The sequence below is a fragment of the Passer domesticus genome, chromosome 8 (genome assembly GCF_036417665.1).
Source record: "Passer domesticus isolate bPasDom1 chromosome 8, bPasDom1.hap1, whole genome shotgun sequence".
Lineage (NCBI taxonomy): Eukaryota > Metazoa > Chordata > Aves > Passeriformes > Passeridae > Passer > Passer domesticus.
The window spans coordinates 35,627,677-35,652,076 of record NC_087481.1 but is presented as its reverse complement, the minus strand read 5'-3'; the positions used below and the strand labels follow the sequence as shown (position 1 = coordinate 35,652,076).

Sequence of the window (24,400 nt, the reverse complement as noted above, 5' to 3'; positions counted from 1 at the left end):
TTGAGATAAGCCCTCCTTTTTTCTCTACTCTTAAACATGTCTACATTTACTTTCTGACTGGGAATTAACACTTTATGTCTGATCAAACACAATTAGAAAAAATAAGTCTTAATAAATAATAGAAGAAAAATTTTCAAGGTCAATCTACAATTATCTTCTTTCTTTTCTGCCCCTTTAAAGATCTTATTCAATATGCAATCAATTTTGAGTTCTAAAACTTAAATTCTCATCTTGAAACTGTTAAAGAAAACACCTTTAAAGCCTAACATATGCTCAGTGACTGCAGCTGGAGGAACACAGGAATACTGCTAATACAAAAGAAAACAATGACCCCAAAATTTTATTAACTGTGTGAGCAGTAATGAAGCTTTTGAGTTCAGCAATCAACTCAGTTTCAAGATAAAAGTGCACCTCTGTAGCCCCATGTATTCATCTGAAAACAAATTCCAAGCTCAAGAACAAAACCTGCCTTCTCCCATCTTTGTAGTATCACAAAAATGTAAGTACAAAGCTGTACGTTATTTGAAGAAATTTGAAGACCACATAGGTTCCTCAGATTTCCCTTCCGGTCTTTTAATTACATGTAAAGAAAATACATCTTCATAGCACTTCTCCCAATGAAGTACCTTCTGCTGCATTATTGTCACCGACATTCTACATGACACAAAATTCACACAGAGCAATACTAAGAATGAAATATTTTCTGGTAAGCAAGATATCTAAGAGACAACTGAATGCTCAGAAATAATTTATTTTCATATTAGAAAGGATATGTACTTCCATCAGGATAAGGATTTCCCAGATGCATGATGGAGGTCATTTGCCAAATCAAGTATTTAACGGTGATCTATAAGTTTACCCCCAAGTAAATAAACAAAAAACTTAGCAGACTACTTAAAGAATTCATCCACGTGTAAAATACTAGATTTTAAATCAGCCAAGCAACGACTCTCACATGGGCAGAGCCAGTTTCTCTCAAATGTTTACAAAGAAGTGCAATGTCGTAATCAAAGGTTTTACTCAAGGAAGACCTAAAGTCTCCAAACATGATTAAATGAAACAGAAAATCCCACTTGATTTTAGCTTCTGCTTTAGAGAAGGTAATTTCCTGTTTGATTTTGCACTCTTAACTAACACTGTTGGGTATACTCTGCTTTATTTCAAATTTGAGAAAACTTAAAAAACATACATTTTATTGGAGAAACTATACAGTTTAAGGTTTAAAATCAGCAGCTAGAAGTCCCCATAGAAGACAAAAGTCCTTAAATGGTGACTGAACAGGGGGAAACTCTATAAAGATAAAAGGGCTCTTTGTAAAGTAGGGACAGAGTGAAAAAATCTTTCAGCAGCTACCAGGACCCCAGTTATTTCCCTTGAGCAGTCTGCCCAGCTGTTTACCTCCCTCTGTGTGGCACAGATAAATACTTATAAAAGTGTCAGCTCTACATTGTCCAGCCAGTCACAAGAACTGCTGGTATAAATAACAACCAGAGTTCCCATCAGAGTTCACACACCGCCTTTAAAGTACAAAAGGAGGCAATATTTAAACTGAGAAGGAAGAAAACACAAAGTAATGGCACATGTTGTACACATCAAATGGATGAAGAAACACTCATCCTACTGTAGTGAGTGATGTGTATGCTGATTTCTGAAACTTTGAACAAAATTATGTTGCTAAATTACCTTCTCACTTCCCTCACAATAGCAGCACACTGGAAAAAAGAAATTAGCAAACACCAGGACATTATTGATTACAAATAGTTTTCATCTCCAATAAGCATTCAGGTGATGTGCATTTTATTAGCCTCCTCTTCTAAACAATAATAAAATTATGTGTAGCACTGTAAGCTATCATTTTTACATACACTAATGTATGTAAAAAACTTATTCAACTCCAAAGATGTAATCAAAGGGATGTTTGATATATATATTTTTTACTTTTAAGAATAAAGGCATTTTACGTGACATGGACTGTTTCAGTTTGGCATTTTAAATACATAATCAAACACTTCTCACTGCCACATGTACATTTTACTTCTTGCCAAAAAACAAAAAGTGACTTGACTCATCCACCTACAATATCTCCAGTGAAAAGGAGCAAAACTCCCAAATGGCACAAGAAGAGCAGAGGGTTGGTCAAACTTCCTACAGGGAGATATTGGAATAAAACTGATTACGTGTTCAACACGAACCTTTCTATCACAGCTACCTTCAAACATTAACTCTTTGTGAAACACATCCAGGACAAACCCGCAAAAAGACCAGGAATGACCAGAGGCTTTCAGTGGACACCCAAGCAGTCTCATGACTAATTACCATAACACCTCTTCAGGAGGGTGCTGGAATATATACACCAGTATTTTAAGGCTCAGGCCCACTACCTTTCTACAGTTTACTATTAATTAAGATTGCTGTCAGCAACCTCCTGTGAACTAATTTTTAAACATGTTTATCACAAGGAAAACAAATCCATAACTCTCAAAGTCAGCTTTTCTTACCACTGATAAACGAAAGCCATAACATTTCAAAACTCATCACATCAGAGAAACACCTCAGATTAAGCCTCCTGAACACAGTCAGTCAAACAGGCTATAGCTCACTTTGACAATCAAACTACTTTTCCCTTGAGAACTCAGTGTTGTGAGACATTCTTCAATTCCAACTTGCATTTTTAAAATGAAGACTATTACTCGTCCAACATATACTTTAGTTTTTTTCTACTTTTCATATTTTACACCTTTGATTTTAAGCCTGGGAAGTGCTGGTAATACAGTACCATCAATCCATCTTCTCAACAAGACAAGAATGAGCTTTACTCTAACCATACAAAGACAACCTGGGTGCCATTCTGGAAGGCAGTGAGTGCCCTCATCTCCCATTGATGTCAGACCACATAATGTTTCAAGTATTGAGGTCTATTGTTCAGTCCATTTCTTCCCCATCTTGTGAGGTCCTGCCATATATTCATGAGAAAATACACTACACTACACTGAAATAAAACAAAACCTAAGACCCCCAAGTATTCGCATTTACAGAACTCTTACCATTCACAGCATCATTCAAGTAAGGGCAGAGTACACAGTGCAACCACACATGCAGGGACTATTTTCCAGACAGAAGCAGCTCTTAAATGGCTTTATTTTCTTAAAGAAATTGTATCATTTTTAAGAGTCAGGAAGCCCTTCCAAAAAGCATTTCCTTGTGCAAATAGGTAGTGACACTGTAAATCCTGAATTCAGTAACAACAGCAGAGAGAGACCCCACATTTCTGAATCAGTCAACTTGGTCATGCTGGATAAGAATACCTACACATCTCTACAATACAGAATTACTATTTACTCCAATTTTTCTTTTAGAAACAAAGCTGCACTTGCAAGGCCTTATGTACTGTCACCAACTGTAATTTTAAAGCTTTGGTTTGTACACATGAAAGCAGAGTGTGACTTGTTTTGGAGGGAGGAGAATAGGGAAAGACCTGTGGATCAAAGCCCAACTTACTTAAGTAGGTGTTTTACACCCAAGATCTTCTCGTCTGGGTTTGCAGTTAAATCAATGTTCTAACCTGTTGTAATCAATGTTCTTCCCTGTTCTAACCACCAAGAAGCATTACAACAATACAGCCTCAAACCAGCACATGGCTGTCCAGAGAAAAAGAGTTACACTATTTACTCGAAGGCACATCTGCTGGTCCTGCCCGCCGGCCAGCTCCGGCAGAGTGGCTGCACGGGGGAATTTCGGCTCTGCCCGGTCCAGAGGCGGCTGTGTAACACCGGCACCGCTGCTCAAGGGAGAACAGCCCCTTCGGGCTCGGTTTTCCCGAGTCCCCAGACGACAGCCGACTTCGGGGAACGGCAGCAGCCGCAAGAACCAGGCTAGGCTGGCCTCTCCAAAGGGCAAGGCGCAGCATCCGCGGCACCTCTCGGGGACCAGTACCAGCGCTCCCGCCAGGACAGAAAGCGAAAGGGTCGGAAGCAGCAAACAAGCATCGAGAGCCCAAGAACAAACACGGGAGAGTTTAATTCTCCACCGGAAAAGGAGGACCCCCGCCCGCTCCCTCCCCACCTTCGGGCGGGGGGCCCGAGGGGCCCGCGCTGCCCGGCGGGGTGGGCGGGGGCAGCCGCTGCCCTCCTCCTGCTCCCGCCCCGCGCCCCCGGCCCCACTCACCGGCCGTCTCGGCCGCGGCCGGCGTCCCCGCCACGCCGTTCAGGTACAGGATGGAGAGCAGGTGGGGCTGCGTCTTCTCCAGGGCCACCCGCAGGTCCTGGAAGTGGTCCCGTTCCTTGCCCAGCAGCAGGGCGATGAGCAGCTCGGCCTTCCCGCTGCCCGCCGCCTCCAGGTCGCGCAGGTCGCGGGGGCCGAGGGCGCCGGCGGCCTCCAGCAGCTCCACCACCTTGTCCACCTCGGTCATGGCCTGCGCCAGGCTCTGCCGGCACTGGGCGAGCAGCTCCTTGTGCTTGGGCTCCATGGCCGCTGCAGGGCCGCCGCCGCCGCCGGCCAAACTTCGCCCGGCCCCGCCGCTCCGCCACCGCCGCCCCCGGGGAGGCGCGGGCCGAGGCGGGGCGGGCGCCGCCGGCCGCCCTCCTCCGGCACCCGGCGCCCCCGCCGCGGCCCCCGGCGAAACTTCGTCCGGAGAGGAGGAGCGGAGCCGGGACAGGACCTGGGCCGAAGGCGGCTTTGCCTTCTCCTCTTCCTCCTCCTCCTCCAGCAGACGGGGGGCGAGCCGCCGTCAGGGGCTGCTGCTCCTCTTCCTTCTCCGTCTGGCGCCCCGCTCGCCTCCTTTCCGCCCCCCCGGGCGGCGAAACAACTTCTCCTCCTCCTCCTCCTCCTCTCGCCTGCCCGCGGGAGGAGACCGCCGGGAGCAGGAGCCGCGGGGAGCGCCGCCGCTTCCCGGCACCCCGCACCCCCGCGGGGCAGTCGGATAACTTCTCTCCGCCGCTCGCCGCAGCCACACGGCCGGGAGGGGGTGCGGGGAGACGGGCTCAGCTCCAGGCGCCTCCTTTCATCGGCGGGCGCACGCAGCCATATTGGCTACACAAAGCTGCCGCCTGCGCCGAGACGGGGCTGCGGCATCGCATCGCCCGCCCCGCGCCGCCCGCCCGCCGCAGCGGCCGCCGCTCCCCGGCCCGCGCCGGCCCGGCCGCCGCCCGCCCCCCGGCCGTCAGTCAGCGGCGCCCCCGGCCCCCGTGCGGCGCCGAGCGGGGCGGGCCGGGGCAGGGCCGGCGGCGCGGCCTGCCGGAGGTTCCGCCGCTCCTCCCTCCGGGGCTCCGCCGGGCCAGGACGGGGTGCCCAGCCCGGGTGTCTCGGCGGCGAGACAAAGGCGGCGCTGCCGCGCTGGTGACGGCCGGGCCGGGCCGGGCGGGCCGCGCCGCTGCCCTCTGCCGAAGGCGGGAGCGGCCGCCTGTTGAGGCTGCCGGACTCGGCACCGGGCGGCAGCTTCAGGCGTCAAGATTCATTTCATCTAACCGGGAAACGCTAAACGTCAAAATAATAGCAGGCTGCTTACGGGCTTTGTCCATTAGAATTTGCAAAACGAAAGTTTGCAAACGAGATCCAAACACTAGTAAGAGCTACTGGCCCATCTTCCTTGTAAATTTCTTCAGCGTTTCGTGAATGACCAGAGACCAGGTAATTTACAAGCAGAGTACAGATGTTGCCCCAGTCAGACGTAGCAGGAGGACGCAATTGTTTAACAAAGAAAGAGGAGAGTAACAACTTCTCTGAAAGTAAACGGGCTGCCAACATCACTCGCACCAATTTGCAAACAGACTGCAGAATGACCACAAGCAGTTCGCATCTTAAATTCACATTTCATACGTTTCAGTTGCACTGAAAGGGCTTTACTGGTAGTGGTGGAAACCTAATTATACCAAGAAGGAACTGCAATTATCTGACAGTTTCCGGTCCAACCAACCCCGTGGTTCGTTTATTGTCCAAAGACCTGGACTCAGTGAGGTGCAAGGGAAAGCCTTTGTTCCCTAAAATTTCCTGTTAACATACCCATTGGGAGAATTCAGGTCCTGAACTGAGTTTCAAGCCACTTGATGTAGCTCGGTAGATGATTTCTCTCATGTGAAAACATCTTGGGTTACATGCAATTGTACTATGCACTCTACTTCTGGCAAAGGCAGGCAGAGGAGTTAAGGATTATTCTCAACCTTAAGTTATTACTTACAATACTTGAAACTAGAGGGCGATTTTGAAATAAGTATTTTCATGCTTGGTCCATTAATTTTCATTTAATACTCTCGTAGACTAATTTTTTCTAATTTTACATCCATGTTTTTTTCAACAACTTTCTTTGCTATACAGAATACAGAGAGATTACCTTTGTTGTCTAATGACTAATGCTACAAATTCCTGCAAACTGTGTTAGTTCTAGTCCATTTGAATTTATTAAAAAATTGCCTATTTCTCTGTAGTTGAGGTTGGGCAGTTTAGCTGGTCAAGTAACTGCAGATTCCACAAGTGCTAGCTAAGCAGTGTGCATGAACAGCTGGCCTCACAGCACGGGTGAGAAGTGAAAGGTGCCTGCTGTCACCCACTCGAGCAGATGTCCCTTGGCCAGTGCCACAGCAGGGCCCTCTGTGCCTGCCACAGGACACGGTGCCATGGAGAGCTTTTGGAAGGCACATGCACAGGAAGGCTGAAGAAAGACAAGTTATTCAAATATGTCCTTTTTTTAAGGACTTTCTAATCTCAGCTAATCTCCTTTAACAATATTATTTCATTGTGTATGTGCTTAGTTTCCTGTAAAGGAAAGGAAACATGCCATCAAATTTCATTATGAGGCATTATGTTAAGAGCCCTCCCTTAGGTCAGTGCAGCAGTTCTCTGCTACTTGAAATAATAAAGACAATCTTGAGTTCCATCCTCTTCTTGCCTGGGCACTGAAGTGCACCTTTCACCAGGGGTTGCAGTAGCACAGGAATGGCAGCATTCAGGCATAACTTGGCTATCTTTAGTCTCATTTCAAAACCTAGAGGGAAGTGGTGGCTCTGGGTACTGCTACTCCTGCCTTTCCCAAAAGTGTTTCTTAGTCCTTTGCCTTCTCTTCAAAATAAAATACTCATCTTCTCATCATGCCTTGCCTGCCCCACCTTGTGCCTGCAGTTCCACATCGCCCGCTGCCCTTCTCAGGCAGTGCCAGGTAGCAGGTAAATCTCTCTTGTACCAGGTTTCTTTCTTGCTTTCTGGAAATGCAGTTTCTACCTTTCTGTCATATCCGAGTCTCTAACACTCCATTTGTTGTGCAAATGGCAAGTCTGCTCTCAGAAAAATTCAGATAAATTTCTCATTGCACAAATGTCTCTTCCATGGGTCCAGCTGTCAGACCCTTGCCTGTCTAAGAGAGGGACCTTGCTGTTACCTCTATTACCTAACTCAGTGTAGACCTTCTCTAGCAAGTGCAGGGAAAGTCTTCTTAAGACATGGGTACACTTTGAAGACTCAAATTATGAAATGGATGCAAATTTATTATGCCAAAAGTTTATACAGTGACCCAAATTCAGATCACTACAGAATCCCAGAATGCTGATATTTTCTGATAGGACACCCTTTAGATATATCTAGCTTATTATACTCAGTCTAATGGAACTTGTCATTGCACAACACTCTTCTGTGCAAAATTAGTTGCCAGTCCTCAAACATTTTCTCCTCTACACCTGCCTGTTTACTGCTGCCCAATTTGCAGCAGCAGCAGCTCTGCTGCTATAGATTTCCTGGCAAATCCCCTCCTCAAAATCCTCAGTTTGAATCAATGACAGCTTCTAATGGCTAAAAATAGAGGGTTTTCTTTAAGATTAGGGGATTTTAAAATTATTTTTAAATACGTGGGAGACATTTTATTTGCTTTTTGGTATTGGAGCCCTTAGGACACAGGTCTTCAGGCTCCAGTGGCAGTCATGTATCCTAGAAATGGCTTTGTAATGAAAGCTATGTTTCTCATGTAATCACACGATTCAAACAACTGTGGTTTAGAGAAAAATATTGAGAGATTTACCATAAGTTAATGGAAGGGAGGTTATGCAATCTCCAAGACAGGCATATGAAAAGTAGAAGAAATCACCCAGTTAAGATTAGAGCTCTTTAGGTACAACGTGAACACCACAGAGACTTTGTCATGGGTGTAACACAAAGCTCTAGCAGCTAAGCAGCTCTTAACAGCTTATTTTTTCATATTAATGTAATTCATAGACTATTAATTAGCATTTGCAGGATAGGAAGGTGTTGGTTTAATGTGCAAGCAGATCAAAGGATCTCATTTAGCCATTAAAAAAACCCAAAACCATAATGTGAGCAGTCTGGGCAGTGCCCAGGGAAAACATTTCACCTGGCAGTATCATATCCATGAATGGGCTGTGCCCATAAATTCTGAGATCCTCAGAGCTCCTGCTGCAGCTGCAGACTGAGGGAGCTGCTGTTGGACACTCCCAGAAGCACAAGGATCATTTATCTTCCCAAAAAATGTGTAACCGTGAACTTCAGGAAATGGTTTAGCTCTTTCTTCACAGAACTTCTGTGACATACCATATGAGGGAAAGCAGACCAGAGGATTATATTGCCACTTTTTGCCCTTTTTTTTTCTTTTTTTTTCTGTAGCCATAAAACCTACCAGTCACTTCATCTTGTACTGCACTAAGCAGATAAAAATTATTATGGTGTTTTCCCACTCTGGGAAAATTAAAATGAAGATCAGACAGTTATTTCAGTCATTTGAACAAGCTTCAACAGAAAGAAAACACTATGTTGAAGTTTTTAGATTCCGCCCATGGCAGTTCAAAAAGCAAATAAAAACTTATTTTACTTAATCACCTGTTAAAAGAGAAAGAAAAGGCCTTTCTCAAGGGTGGAATAGCTGGTAGGAAGGGTGTTTGTTTGGGGTGAGAAGGGGGAGAAGAAAAGGGTAGGTAAATCGTCTCCTCCTGGAGCTGTGAATACACACAATCACTTCTGTTTCTCAGACAACTGCTTCCAAAAACAGGCAGCAAAAAAAAACCAGAAACCTTATGGAGGCACATTGGTGGCAATCCTGCAGGGGCGTAAGAATTTCAGCTTTTGAAGGGAAGACACTCTGCAAACAAATCCCCAGTACCCATCTGCTTAGAGCAGACCAGGGGCATGATTTAATTTTCTTTGGGAGACTGGGCTGGCTTGTGATGTGGTTAACTTCCATAAGCAAGCAGATGTTAAACAGTTCCTTTGAAAGCTGTTGCTTGCAGCTTGTTATTGGTTCAGTTTCTAGGTCACTTTTCAAGTCAAGGCAAAAGATTATTTATACCAATCATTTGCTTTTACTTTTAGCACTAACAGGGAGATAAAAGCAAATGGGTGCCCTAAACATCCATGGGCAACTTCTATAAACAAGCCATGCAAAAACTGGGAGCTTGTAGGAAGAAAACCAAAACTGCAGTTGAAGAAGATAGTCAAATACAATAGTAATGATTCCAGAGAATGCCTCAGCACATTTTCACCACTTTCATTGGTTTTGTCAGCAATGCGTATTTTCAAACGCAATTTGAATCTAAAGGCTCTTGAAGAAGCAAAGACATTTCCTTATGTTCCATCTCTTAGCTCTGCTAAGAATGACATATGTACTCCTCACAGCAGGTAGTTGCCCTGCTCACTGATCTACAAGGGTTGAAGAATTGGATCCATGTCAATTACAAGGTAAGTTTTCCAGGGACTCCAGGGGCAGTGCTTTGATCATGGCACAACTGAACTCCAACAAAATGGCTCCACAAAAGTCAATACTCCTCAAAAATTCCAGGGTAGTCCAAGTGTCTCTAGTCCAAGCCCAAAGAACTCCCTGATGAAATGGAGACAGGTGTGCATGCAAGTGTGGTTCTCTCTGTTTCTCTAGAAACTGTGCAACACTTGTCTTTCCACACATGCCTGAAGAGCTCATCTATTTTGCAGTGCTTAAGCCAAGGGGATAACAGAGGTGGCAGCCCCTTTCCTAAAAAAACCCAGAACCCAGCAGATCCACATTTGAGAACAGACCAATACCCAGATGTGGTTGAACTGAAAAAGCTCCTCATGCGTGGAAAAAGATAAACAGGATTGTAGGGAGCTGGAGAGGATTATTATTGATTCATAATAAATGCTCTAGCATTCTGAATTCATCTGGTTTATGATAGAGGAGAAGCACTTCTAGTGTACTTCCATGAATTTTGCAGAGTTTTACAAATGCCTGTGAAAACCAGACAAAGGTAGATGATCAGAACATTGAAAAATTTGCAGCAAATTGTGTGTCATACTCATAGCTAAGACTTGAACTCCTACTTGACAGGGATACATGGATTTCTGTTTACTGAAATACTGCATAAATTCAATATGCTTCTAATTTGAAAAGAAATTTTTACTTTTAATATTGCAGGATATTCCTTGAGCAGGAGAGGGAAATGATTTTTGTAGGAGGAAAACATAACATTGGGAAGACAGTGAGAATAAAGTTAAGAGAGAAACCCTTGTACAACTTGCTGTAGTCAATTTGCTCAGACAAAGCAGACTATGCACCAAGATGAAACTTAAGAATGAAGGGTGGTTAAAATGACAAAAATACTGGACTGAACTAAAATCAGTTCTGAAAACAGTAACAAACATGAAATGAAGCAACTCCTAAATTACACTGTCATTTGGAAGGCAGAAGTACTACAGTACTTGGAGGGATGGAAAAGCCATCAGAGAATCCTTCAAAAGGATTTAGGTTAAAATTATTCTTTTTGAATCAAGTCTGCAGCAATGATATTTAGAGAAGTGTTGTTCAACTCTTAGAAACTTAAAAAGATGCATTAACTGGTGGGAGTTTGATGGATAGAAATATTTAATATAATGCATATATCAAAGCTCATCCAGTTCTGCTGAGTCCTCTAATTGGTTTCCAGGGGACTTGGATTAAGCCCCACTTTGGTAATAAAAAGACTATGCAAAAGAATAACCAAAATAAGAAGTCTCCAAATCTGCTAGGGATATTCCATGAAGGATAAATACACTTCATCAGCAAGGCAAGCCAAATATTATCCTTTTTACCGTGGGCTATTTGTACTTCTAGAATTTTTTTCCCTTAACTCACCTTCAGAGCTGCCACCCTCCCCAAGATCATTAATGGCAGCCTAGAGCTTCACTGCTTTTCCCTCTCTCTTTCCAGCTGAAGTCAGTGTCTGCCTTGCAGCTGACTTCAACAGCACCCACTATTAGTCTTTTTGACTTTCTTTGGAAGATGAACGAATGAAAAGAACTGTACACAGCAGATGCTAATCACATTCTTTAATCCCCACATCCTGGCCATGTTATTTACTAAGTACTCCTTATAACATGCATGTTTTCACAAGCATAGTCCCTTCACTCACCTTGATAATTCCATCATCTCCTCTCACAACCATATTGCTCAGGAGAGACTATTGTAATTTAAGAGTCTTTAACAGTTTGAATCTAAAGTACAGAGTCTAAAGATTTCCCCAGGTCTTATAAGTCTGTGGCAGCAACTGTTCACTGATTCTACATTTTCCAGCTACTTCCCAAGCTGCTGTGCTGCTCATCCTTGCCCACACTTATTTTCAACAGAACACATATAAACACAAGCAAGGCAGAAGATACTTGTGCCAGCTAAGTAGGAAGGCTGAAGAAGAAAGCAGAAACAGGCTAAAGACAAAAGTAAGTGAAGATCTAAAAGCCTGAATACAGTTTTTAGTGCTTACAAAGAGCCACATGAAGCAGGGATGCTTTTCATTTCAGTTTACAGTACAAATATATTACCTTATATAATAAGGTCATTTTTTTTCAAAAGTTATTTGACCATAGTTGTAATTTTGATGGCAGTAGATTTCCACATCCAGATGTGCTGAGGAGATGTTTCTTCCTTGAGTGGTTAAATTATCCTGCAGGCAAGTGTTCCCAGTAACCTTGCATGGCTGAGCTGAATCCAGCCAGTGGCACAGTATGGTTGACATAGCACTGCTGCAGGGAAGCAGTGTCACCAGCAGTGACAGTCACTGCAGGTCCAGAAGGGAGGAATCTGTGGGAGAAACAAGGACAAGGAGACAGGAATAAATGCAAAGGGAACTAGAAAATGCACAGCAGGAGCATAAGTCAGAAGAACTATGTATCTTCTGAAAAATAAAAATTTAAAGTAAGTCTCCAATGTAACTGGAAAATATTTGCATGAGTGGAAAATCTGGAAGAATGGCATATGGGAAAGGCAGCAAGTTGCTGTGTGGGCTTGTCAAGGTACCTGTGCATACAGCAGACATTTTAGCATTATTGAACTGGAAAAGTGCAGAGATCAGGGAAGAGTAAGGGGTGAAGTGTGTCCTTCCTTCCCATAAAAGAGATCCCCTACCCACTGTGCCCTACAGAAATCAGTCACACACTGTCCCTGCTTCAAGCCTGCACCACGACATGGCCAGAGCCATCCTCATCGCTCCCAACACCATCAGCAGTTGAACATGGGGATGCTGTCAATCAGCCTGAACCAAGGAATCCCCTCCCTGTGACACATCAGGATGAATCATACCACCCCAATTCCCAGAAACCAACAAACCCTGGAATCATAAATCAAGAAAAGTAATTTCAAAGTCTCAAAACTAATTCTGGCATTTTCTGGGACTCATGACGTTTACCAGCACAATTTCACTATTGTTTTTGCATTTCTTGGCAATTAATTTTCTTTATTTTTCTTCTAAAAATCTATATGATTTAACATATAAAAGGGATGTTATTATCATGTGTATCAAAAGATTAGGCAAGCAACCTACACTTTCACAAAAAGGAGAAAAACATGCCTGATGTTAATAACCCAGGTACCTGCTGCTTTTGCAACAGCTTCATTTCAGGCCAACTCTGTCTCCACCTGACAAAACACCTCTACATGGAGGAGACAGAACTCTGTAGGATATCTTGAGGGGTACCCCAGCTTTCTGTGGACCCTGAAAACCACAGTGAGAAAGGCACCTGCATGTCCTCTTTTACCCATGGACTAAGATTCCTCTGCACTATCTGGTTCTGAAACCAACACAAAAATTAAGACAATTTGCAATGAGTGTCTGCCACTGCAAGGCTACAATCAACAGCATACACAGAATAGCTTTTGTTCACAGACTTCCTTGAACTACCAGTGTGCTCCTCATAGATGATGTCACCTCTCTTCTAGCAAGAGACACACGAAAGGAACTGATGTAATTTGTAATTGAAAGTAATTGATGTAACTTCTGTTTCTTGTCCCAGTAGCATAACTTACATATCATTAAAAACACCTCAGCTAGGGATTTTCTAAGAATATTTCTGATCTAACTGCATGTACCATCACATTTTACAAGATTCCTATTTGCCTGCTAATTATAGTCACAATCTTCCACATGAGCTGTACCAGAACCCATCAGGAACAGCAGTTTTTACACTTCACAGTAGCAATCCTGTAGTTCAGCAGCTGTAATTATGCACAGTTGGTTGAAAGAGCTTTCTAACTAAACAGATACAATACCTGAAGGAATTAATTCAGGGTTAGTGCTCATTATTAACAGTCATCTACAAAATAAATCATAATTTAACTATCATTTGTCACAGCCACTAAGAGCCACCCCCAGGACAAATGACAAAATCTTAGTTCTCAGGAATTAATAAATACATGTCCCTTTCCCAGCTATTGCCATTGACTAGGACTCCTTAAAGAGATTATCAATATCTATGTGGCACTTTACCCAGCTGCCATATCTGTTTTTTCCCCAAGCAGTCCTGAATTTCTACTCTGCTTCCATACACACTTGGTTACCTCTGCATTTTCTGTCTTGTCAGCTTTCTTCCCTCTACCCTCAACACCTGCAGAAACCACCATATTCCTGCACAACATCAGCCCTATCTACTGTCCTTGCTTCCAAAAGGAGCATGCAATTATTCCTGATCCTGAAGGCTTGGACTCACAGGACAGACCTTTTGGATGAAAAAACATCTTCTGCCATAGGAGGCACACAGAATTAACAGTGGTGATGAAAGCAGAGAAGCTCAAGGCCCACAGAACCCCTAAGCACAGCCAACCAATGCCAGGCTCTCACAAATCCAACAGAAACTAACAAACTACAGGCACCCTCGTAGCTTTCTTCCATAGCAGTCATCTTCCATAAATGTTGCTGGTTGCAGCTATCTATGCACAGAGAGGAGCACGTGTTTCATTTTATTTCCAGTCCTAAGCATTGGTCACTTACATGGATAGCATCACCTTCAATTGTTTTAAATGCAGCCTTGCCTTGGAGTTCTGCAGCAGCTGAAGGATGTGAGACACTCCCCAGGCAGCTGCCAGAGCTTCATGCTTCAGAGCAGCTGCATTTCAGAGGAGCTGCATTTCAGAGCCTGCTGGAGACTGAACGCAGATTGGAACAATCTCGGCTGCATGGAAAATGCTGCTGCAAAAGACAGACTCACTGCAGACTCCTGTTCTATCACTTTGCAGGAGCAACTCACATTCTTTTGGGAATGACTATAGCCTTTACTGAAATACTGCTTTTTGGTTGTTTTAAGCCAGATAGACAAATGATATACAAGTGAAAACTTTACTAATTAATCAAAAAGCATATGTGGACTCTGCTCTCTCCCTCTTCAGAAAATAAGAGTCCCTTCATCCCCTTCCTTATGTACATCATTTTAACGGATAATTTTCCCTCTCATAGTTACATTTCAGTCCTGATATTGCAAAAAACCCATTTTTAATAGAAAAAATAACGAAGCTACCCAATACCTCTTTTCTCAAAAGAAAGTGCTGCTCTCTAGTGGAAGATGACAGCATGATGTAATTCCATTAGAAGGAATGTTATACAATTTTCATTTAATCAGTCACAAGAAACTTCAATTCATTTCCACAAGCACTGAAACAGAAAAGTAGCAGGGCTTGTTTATTTTCTATCAGTCTTTTGGATTGGCCTGTGAGATTTTGGTATTCATTCTTCAAGATAAACTTGCTATGCATTTATATCAGTACTATAATCACATCCAAATAACCTGCCAAGTATTGGTGCATTAAAATATTAACATATCTTTTAATCTGGTCCCTTTTAGTTTTTCTGTTCTTAGACAATATAATAAGCCAATTGTTCCTTTTTTAACATATTGAATTACCAACAGACTTTCCTAGGTCCGAATGCAAAGCTTAGTCAACCACTTTGAAGCTAGATTAGTTACCTACACAGAATAATTTAGGCAAACACTACGAAAATCTGTATCCTGTTTGCTATGGGCTTCTAAAACCATTCCTGTCTACAAGCACAGTGATACAAAATTGAGGAATTCCTGTTGCAGTGATTCTTTCAACTTGTACTGAAACAGTGACAAATGCTCAGACATCAAGGAGTATTTGTCCTGAAACAGCCAAATTTTTTCCTACTTGTAGTTCTTTTATAAAACACAGCATTCTTATGCTTTTTTTCTTTAAGCATAGATAAGCAAAAAAGGGAATAGCCCTCTACACTAAATTTCTTCAAGTTATGGACCAAAGCAGCACAGTTCTGGCTTTACTTCCAGCTTTCCATAGTCATAACAGAAAACCTATTTAGCTCATACAGCTGTTTTCTTTCCTCTCTGCAGATAAGAGACGTGTGTGAAGTAGTTTCCTGATAAACACACCAAGAAAGTACTTCATTTATTAACAAGTTTAAATTTGTTTTAAAACAGATGGAAAAAATGAAGATTATGAGAAAGCAGGATATGGTTATTCAAAAACATTTTTTTCTTCAAAATTTACACTTAACTAATTTCAATTAGCACATTAATTGGAAAATAGAGGAAAATGTGAAAAATATTATTTATTTTTAAAAAATCAAACCAAAACTAAAGCAAAAAATTTTAATCAAAATGCAAATTTTAATATTCTAAAGTTCCATTTCCTGACTGTTACAACTGATGCTTAAAAAAGTTGCTTACGAGTAAAATCCAACAGCTAATTTGTTTACTGACGGTACAGAGAGCTCAAACAATAATTACTAATTCAGAGTGCTCTTGTAAACAATCTATTTTTGGTTGAAACGCTCATGAGGCTCAGAGCATGCTCGAAGGACAAGACATAATGGCTTTAAGCAACATAGGTTTTATATTACTTACTCATTTATGTTGTAAATACCTGAGATTTAAGCTTAATAATTCTCTACTGTCTTACAAACTACACAAAGAAATGGAGGTCAGCTTATCCATAAATAAATTATGTAGAAAAATAATACATCCATAAATAAACACAAGGTTCACACGTTCTTTACCTCTGCCTCTTTTTATTGTCATGTTTAAGACAAGGAAAAAAGATGTAATTTTAGTCTTAATTTTAAAACATACAAGAGAGTGAACCCAGCGTTTAAATAACGCATTTTTCTATATTTACAAAAACACAAAACCAAACCAAGCAAACCCCCCCCCACCAACCAACCCCCAAAACCAACCAAGTAAAAAACCCAACCAACCAAAAAACTGACAAAGATGTGGTTATTTGTTCCACTACAAACTCCACCCATTTAGACCTTGAAAAGAATCTTTATTCACAAAAATGTCAAGCACTATCAGTAGAATTTCCTATGATAAAACAAAGTACTTAATCAGAGGAAAGGTTTATGGGCTTCCTCTCCATGAAGCCCCTACCCACGTTAAATTGACATCTTGACAAAGAAATAAACAAATGAGTAAGTGGCAATCTCACTGAGATCACAAAGAAAACTTTAATTTATTGTAAAATTTCTATTGTTAAAACAGAGATAGCGAAATATATGTAACTTTTAGAGCAGAAAATAAATGCACTACATTCTCTATTTTCACCCTGCCAAAATGTAGGCAAATGTGGATCTTAGCATCACACTGAAAATATAACATAATTTGAGAATAGCTATGTTGGATTTCATATGACATCTTGCCTGCATGGAGCATTAATTAAAAAACAGACACCTGAAGTGGCACCTGAACACTTAAATAGATTTACAGTCTCTGAATGTAGCCTTACACTTTGGTGGACATCGAGACAAACTGCAGCACAAACATGTTCATTTTCAATGCCAGAATACTCAGCAGCCTGCTTTTTCTTCATGAGGGCACAACTTCAGCTTCTTTGTCTATTTCATTTCTCTCCAACCCTGACCCATGTCACGAGCACACTGAGTATCCAAACACTGCTGAGGAAACACTCAGATACTTTCCCTCCATAGCACCACAATACATTTAAACATACTACACTGAAATGATTTGAAATCTATATTCATTCTGATAACTGCTTTAGTGGACTAAAGCTAAAAATACTTCCAAATTATTTCCCAGCAATGCATAAAACCAGTATCCCCTTCAATTTCTACTTTATATAACAAAATCAAAGTAGGTTGCTCAGATCCTTCTCAATTAGGAAACTTTCCCCAAACTAGGACTTCTGTAAGTTACTGGTTCCAGCAGTTAAGACAGTTGCTGTCATATGAAAAGCTATCTGTCATTTGCAATAGTCTTACAACAGTCTTCTCAGAATTTAGTAGCATCCACAATGTACAGCTTCTTGTAGATATGGTCCCAAAACAGAATCCTGGGGAGGAAAATAATTTACTGGATAATAATTTGCGATAAAAGAAACCCCATTAAAACTACCAAAAGCAAAGAGCAAATATTTCAAACACTTCGAACAGTGTTCCTGAACTCACAAAGAATTAATCACAGACTCAGTTCCAGCTTTCTGAAGTCCCTGTTCTTAAAGGCTGTACACTGACCTCTGCGGCTCCTGCTGACAGGACTCTTCCAAAAGCACTCTGGGCAAGCTCACAGAACTCTCTTGCAATTTTCTTTTTGGTTTTTAATAAAATCTGAATACACGTTAAATAAATACTGAGTTAACAGTACTGCATACATACCGCTTGCACCCACTAAGGTTAACAGAAAAAGCTGACACTATCACATGAAAAAATATCACTTTCAAATTGTTTCCACTCTCTGATGCACTCTCTCCTTTGAGGATCTGGACTAACCACAGGTGGTGAACAACTGGGCAATTCTTTTGATACAATTTCACTTACCAATTCACTTCTACTGAGACACATAGAAGCAATAATACACTTTGCTTAATTTAAATAATGTTTGCTTACTATTTCTTGGTTTGCTATCTTGTTTTCTGTCCAAGTGCTATGTAACAATGGGAATATGAAATTCATTATGATCAAATATCAGAGGCCTCCTGGGAGGGGTTGACTCTTTGTCCGCTTTGTGTAACAGTTTAAAGAGACCTGTTCCAATATTCATTGGAATTCCCATGATGATGCACTCAGAAACACCTAGGAAAAAAACAAACAAACACAGTGAACATTTGAACAGTAAGGATTTACAAAACGACTTTCATTTGCCCATTCTGTTTTGTGTTGCCCAGAAAACATTGAACTTCACATGTAAGGACCAAGGCCTCTTCATTAGACAAAGTTAAATGTTATGGTCATCAGACCAGTATGTTACTTAAACAGTTAAATGCTACAGGGAAAACTCAACCTAACCTAACCATCATCTCCAGTAATGAAAACCCTTCAGAAGGTTGGTTTTTAGAGAAGACATGTCCCATGCAGTGCTCACAGCAGAAGATGCAATGCCAACTTACTTCATGTTCATTCTGTGACTCAGTGCTAAGGTTTCAGTCAAACCTGGCAGGGTTCCCTTGAAACCTCCCAAGTTCCCAGTGAGAAAGGCACAGAACTACTCGAGCTGTAATGCTCCTGGCATTCTCACCAGTGAAAAAGTGCTTGTTTTGAAGTGAAAGATTGAGTCTGTCCCAATGATTTTTGATGGTTATAACATTTTCACTGCAATGTGCTGACACATTTCTATTCCAGATCTACCAATGTGCACAACTTTTCCAAAGAAGGTTCTACATTCAAAGCAAGCTCTTAGATGCCAGTGTTTCCCTGTCAGCATGCTGTTATGGCCTAAATGACATTTTTGCACGTTCTCAGGAGTGTAACTAGCTTGTCCTTCACATAAATGTTTAAGAAGGTAACAATAAATAGCTGTACATTTGAATGCAGAAAGGATGAAATAAATTTGCTTAAAATTCTGATTTGATTGACATTTTGAATGTATACAAATGAAGATTCAGAAAACACTGTGCACAAAGCACTGTTTGAAACTGGCTACACTAAGACTACCTAGATATACACACAAGTATATCTACTTAACTAGCTAACTTTTGCATAACACATGCATATTTCTGTATTTCATTAGTACCCAGAAACTCCCAATTCCAACTCCAGGAGGGTAGGCATTGCATAAACACATCTTGATAAGAGTGAAACCTGCTTTACTTCTTTTCTCCATTTAGCCTATTAGACAGACTTTTTAACAATTCAGTCCCAAAATACACGTAGCTTAAAGGAGAAGAATATCTGAGACGAATTACAAAATAATTTTGGGGGCATTACAAAAACCCCAAAATTATTTCAATTCCAAATATTAGAGCACATAGCAAAAATACAAAACAAAGAGACAAACAGAATGCCAGAATTCATTGACTGGGTTTTCTGTTTGCTGTGTGTGTGTGGGCATGCATACACTTGTGCATATGTAGCCATGTATTTTCACAATTTAACAGATTCTTTCATGAACTCTCTAAGATGATTCAGTGTCTGCTGATGTACTTAAAATTCAAAACTCAGAAACAGATACATGTAAAAAGAAATTTCTGACAGGTATCTTGTCTGCTGTAATGAAGTGAACACTGATAAACAAGACTTCTGATTAAAATACAAAGGCCCACAATTTTCATCTGTTTAGATTAGAATTAAATGAAGATATGAAGAACTTGGCCTGTTAATTTCTAGGTGTAAGTGCTAAATGACCTAAGCAATCAGGTAAGAGTATAATCTTCAGCTAGACTGAGATGTACCTGTCTTCCTATTCTTAGATGGAATGAAAAGGAAACCTAAATACCGAGTAAGGTATTAGATTTATTCAACAGCTCTAGGTGTTGAAGATAAACTTCGACAATTGAAAAACTAGAACTACTGATAGTGGGACAAATTTCCTAGTATTTCACTGAGAACTAGGGTGAGAAATAAAACCAAATTACTCAGTCTACTTTAAGAAACATCCAACAAATATGCAACTGACTTCAAGATCTCAGTCTGAGATGAGAACTAGAGAAACACAACAAACTTCCAGGACTTGTAGAACAAATTAGCCTGAACTTAGCCTGAAGTTTTTGACATACCAGCTGAACAGGAAGCTTAACAAAGACAAAACTCCAATGCTTTGAAGAGGTTTTACAGATGCTGGCTAAGGACCACAAACTGTAACAAACTTTGCAATACCTACCACAAACAGAATCCTTCTGTCCAAAGTAGGCAGCATCAAAGAGATGGTCTGCAGTCTTCTCAAAAGAAGCCAGCATCAACACACTTTCCTTCATTTTTGCCAGTCCAAACCTGGTAATGCCCAGAACTTCACCCTTGATTGATGGAAAAACCCAAAGAGTAAGCCTGAATAAATAAATAAATATACTATCTACAATATTGTCATAATACCCTGATTCACAGTTGAACATCCTGAAGGTTAATAGTTTGGTAGTAATGAATATTTACATAAAACAAAAGTCATACTTAATATACAACATAAGCTGCTATAAATGGTTAATAGCTCTTGAGTATTGAAAAAATTGAAACATGGCCATGAGAAAAAAAAAAAAAAACCACAATTATAAACTGGGTGCTGAGCTACAAACTTCAGTGGGGTCTGAGAGCACTATGCTGAATCTACTGCCTATTATCTACACATAAATCTGACCTCAGCTGCCAGGAGACTAGAGAAGATGCTAAATCTTCATTTTTTGACTCTCCAGGAAAAAAAAAGGTAATTAGCTTTTTAAACTAACTTGACTTGTTCATGCAAATATTTCTTAGAAACATCCTGATGATATCAGATTCCACACAGTCAGCAGTAGAGGCAAAAGAATGCATGGTAGAAACCCACCAAGTTGAAAACATGGCACTCTGATGCCCTTTTCTACTGCTGTGCTGCAGCTTCACAGGGTCACAGCCTTGGGGACTGCTGCTGCTCAGTACAACAAAGCTCTGCAGTCTGGGAACAAATCAGAATTCCATCCATTTCACCTAAATTAAACCCTTGCACTCCGGGAGGCAAACTGCAAAATCTTAACCTCAACTAAGTGTACTCAACTCTAAAAACCATGTTGGATGTGAAAGAAAGAAAATCAATCAGTAAAGAGCAGATGATTTTATACTAGCACATTGTGTAAGACTGTTCATGTCAGCTGATTCTTTGCCTCTCACATATGGTGCAGCTGTTACAAACCACTCCCCGTGGGGTTTTCTGCACATCAAGCCTTCAACTGCATGCATGGCTACCCAGCTGTTTTTCACACCATCACTTTTAAGATTCCTATTTTCAATTATGAAATTATCATTCCCCACTCATTATATCAATTTTTTCTCAGTCAAAATAGATCCACACTCCCCTAAAGAACTGAAGTAATTAAGTATTTTGTGTAAAACACAAATAACAGTATTAGGTCAGCACAACTTGGAAATCTAAGTCCAGAATGAATTTCCATCTCCTGAGCTCACCCACCCTTGTCAAACATGGTAAGATTAATGTGTTTAAACAGGCCAATGTAACATTTAGAAAAACCATAGTACAAACCTTGTAAGTCATTAGATCAGACAATAACATGACATGTCTCCTGTCAATGCTCATGCCATGGTTCACCATCGTGTATTGAATCTCATTGATAATGGTCGTCCGAGCAGCTTCAATTCCCAGAGTTTTCTCTACCTACACAAGAGATGGTTACATGATTGTTGCATGTTACATGAATGAAGAACCAAGTGCTTGGAGCAAGTATATTCCTGGAATAAATACCATCTGATGGCATATTGATATTCCATTTCTATGACTACCCTTTTAAACTTCTCCATTTGAAAAATATTTATAGGAACAGCTGCTTTGTGGTGAACAGTGCTGTCAGTGAATTATTCTCTTGTGTTAATGCATTCTGAAACGTATTAGTGGAATTGGGCTTCATTTCATGTCAACTGCTGCATCTGAGCACAAACAAGCACTTGTAATAAAGATGCTATGGGGAAAATCCCACAGCATCCATTTAGACATTACCTCATAAGTGTTGTTAGAGGATGTTTTTGTTCCTTTCACTCCATGAGTAGCCATAACAGCTCGTAGATTATCACCTTCAACCAGAAGTTTGTATTTTTCCTTTCCACTTTGTTCATCAACATGAATGACAGCTCGGGAAACCTCTGGTATGCCTTGCACTACAACCTTCACAAAACAAAAAAGCCCTAGTAACTTTGATGGATACAGTAACACAGTATAAAAGGGCAACACCAGCATTCAAACCTATTGACAAGGTCTACTATATGGAGTAAAGGCTCACTCAAAACACATATCAGTAAGATTTCTTGCTCTTAAATACACTAGTGTAAAACTGACACTGCACTATAAACCTTACTCACTAGCTACATTCTATATTTTATGTCATATATTCCCACACTCTGGTTTGGGTGGCTGAATGGTGGCAGACCCATACAAATAAAAGGGCAAGCTGCTAACAATAAAGGTTCATTTATCTCTGTTTTAAAATCTAGAGTAGACAGTTCCCTCACAGAAAGCTGAAAAAATGCCAGATACTGTCATGTGGTACAATTTTAGATACAGCTGAAAGCAAATGTAACTACTTCATACTGCTGCACTTGGAATGCTTCAAAAAATGTTATAAGGAAAGGATCACAGCTTCCATTTTATTTACAAATATTAGTAAAGGATGGCTTCGTTTCAACAGCAAGGCAGTACCATCACAATCTAAAAGTTACTGACCCAGCCTATTATCACTGTCAATACTGACAAGAATTATTTCATCTTGCCACCATGGAACAAATTATTACTACTGATTACCTCCCACAAAAGCACAAGACAGCCTTGCCTTTTACCTTTGGTAGCTCTTCCTTGAGGGACTGCAATACATAATACATGGAACTCTTGCTATTTTCACGAGGGGTCACACACACAACTGCTTCTCCATGGACAGCAACATCCCCAGGCTTCACTCTGAGTTTAGAGATGCAAATTGAGTAGCGCACAGTCTCAGCATTCACCTGTGCCAAAAGGCAACCAGCAAACATCAGGGTTATCACAGCAGATACCAATGTGCTCAAATAAATGCAGCAATTTTGCACAGACAATAAAAAGGAAAAATGTAAGAACCCCCCCCCAAATATTCTCTTCTAAATTAGTCTTGTAAACTGCATGAAATAGCATCCTATGCTGAGGGTACCAGCCCGTGCATTAACCAATGGACAGAAACGGCATCCCTGTGTTTAGGAAAACACAAATATATGTTCTCTCACTTCCAAATAAAGGGGAAATTATCCATTTTGCAAGGAATAAAAAAAAGTGACCCTTCTAGATGTTATGTAGCCACAAAGTGAATCTATCATTCACTTCGTTTTTTTAGCTTCCCCTGGTGTGATGAGTGACACAGGATTAAGAAACCCTTTGTAATGTATCCAAGGTATAACCTGTGTAAGAACTGAACAACTCACCTCTAACCTCAGCAGTCGAATGCGCTCTAAAGACAGCTTCACTAGGATGAAACAGTCATCTGGAAGAAACACTTCCTCAATATATTCAGAAATCTTTAAGAGAGAAGGACAAAACAATTAGCATGCATAAATGGCTAAAATGCCCCATTGCAATTGGCTAGTGAATACATTTAAAACATTAGCAATAATACAATTTTCTTACCTCTCCTAACAGAGTCTTCTCAATCCTTCCTTTAACCAGACGGGCAAAATCAGGATCATCATCTTTGTCCAACTGTGCTGTTATAATAGGGGTGCTACAAGAATAAACACACACACACACAGGAAAACCCAGGTAGGAAATTGCTCAGCTGGAGTACAGATAGCAATTTGAATTACAGCCTCCCTTATGGAATTCCTCTCTTATCTAGAGCAGTATTTAGTAAGAATAAGAGATCTTCAGCTTCCTCAGGTGTATTTAAGAAAAATTACCGTTCAGGTACTTCAGGGTGGTAAAACAAGCAAACACACAAGTACTAGTGCCTGTTTTCATGTCACATGTTATTCTAGTACTATTTAAGTATGGCTTCATGCATACCTAGACATAGGTATACTTCACAATAGTGAAGCACTTCACAATAGGAGACCAGTCTAAGGAAATATTATACTTAACAAATAATCACTTTCCTTTATTTGATTTTCTCTGTGGGCTTAAGTATCACAGTTGGGCAGACATCAGATTTTTGTTGTTTAACTACTTGCAATGAATGGTGTCTAGTATATTGCTGAGGACAGGAAAATGCTATCGTGATTGATGCAAATTTATGCATCAGGTTTCACTGGGCAAAGGAAAAAAAAAAAACAACAGATCAAAA

At 40.9% G+C, this 24,400-nt stretch overlaps 2 protein-coding genes across 6 annotated transcripts in view; both read right to left on the bottom strand.

Moving 5' to 3' along the window:
• DLG5 (discs large MAGUK scaffold protein 5) overlaps positions 1-4,582 on the bottom strand; it is a 96,286-nt gene extending 91,704 nt beyond the window's left edge. For 2 of the 3 annotated variants that reach the window (XM_064430340.1, XM_064430341.1), the window contains exon 1: positions 4,165-4,582. In XM_064430340.1, coding sequence (XP_064286410.1) covers positions 4,165-4,465 — 301 coding nt within the window. In that variant the 5' untranslated portion in view covers positions 4,466-4,582. The remainder of the gene's footprint in view (positions 1-4,164) is intronic. The other variant, XM_064430342.1, reaches the window with a different exon arrangement.
• Positions 4,583-16,668: 12,086 nt separating this feature from the next.
• The window catches only part of POLR3A (RNA polymerase III subunit A), a 32,092-nt gene continuing 24,360 nt past the window's right edge, over positions 16,669-24,400 (bottom strand). For 2 of the 3 annotated variants that reach the window (XM_064430345.1, XM_064430347.1), the window contains 7 exons: positions 23,749-23,842; positions 23,547-23,639; positions 22,935-23,099; positions 22,102-22,266; positions 21,631-21,762; positions 20,287-20,419; positions 16,669-18,263 (listed from right to left, as the gene is read on the bottom strand). In XM_064430345.1, the coding sequence (XP_064286415.1) occupies positions 18,115-18,263; positions 20,287-20,419; positions 21,631-21,762; positions 22,102-22,266; positions 22,935-23,099; positions 23,547-23,639; positions 23,749-23,842 (931 nt within the window). In that variant the 3' untranslated portion in view covers positions 16,669-18,114. The remainder of the gene's footprint in view (positions 18,264-20,286; positions 20,420-21,630; positions 21,763-22,101; positions 22,267-22,934; positions 23,100-23,546; positions 23,640-23,748; positions 23,843-24,400) is intronic. The other variant, XM_064430346.1, reaches the window with a different exon arrangement.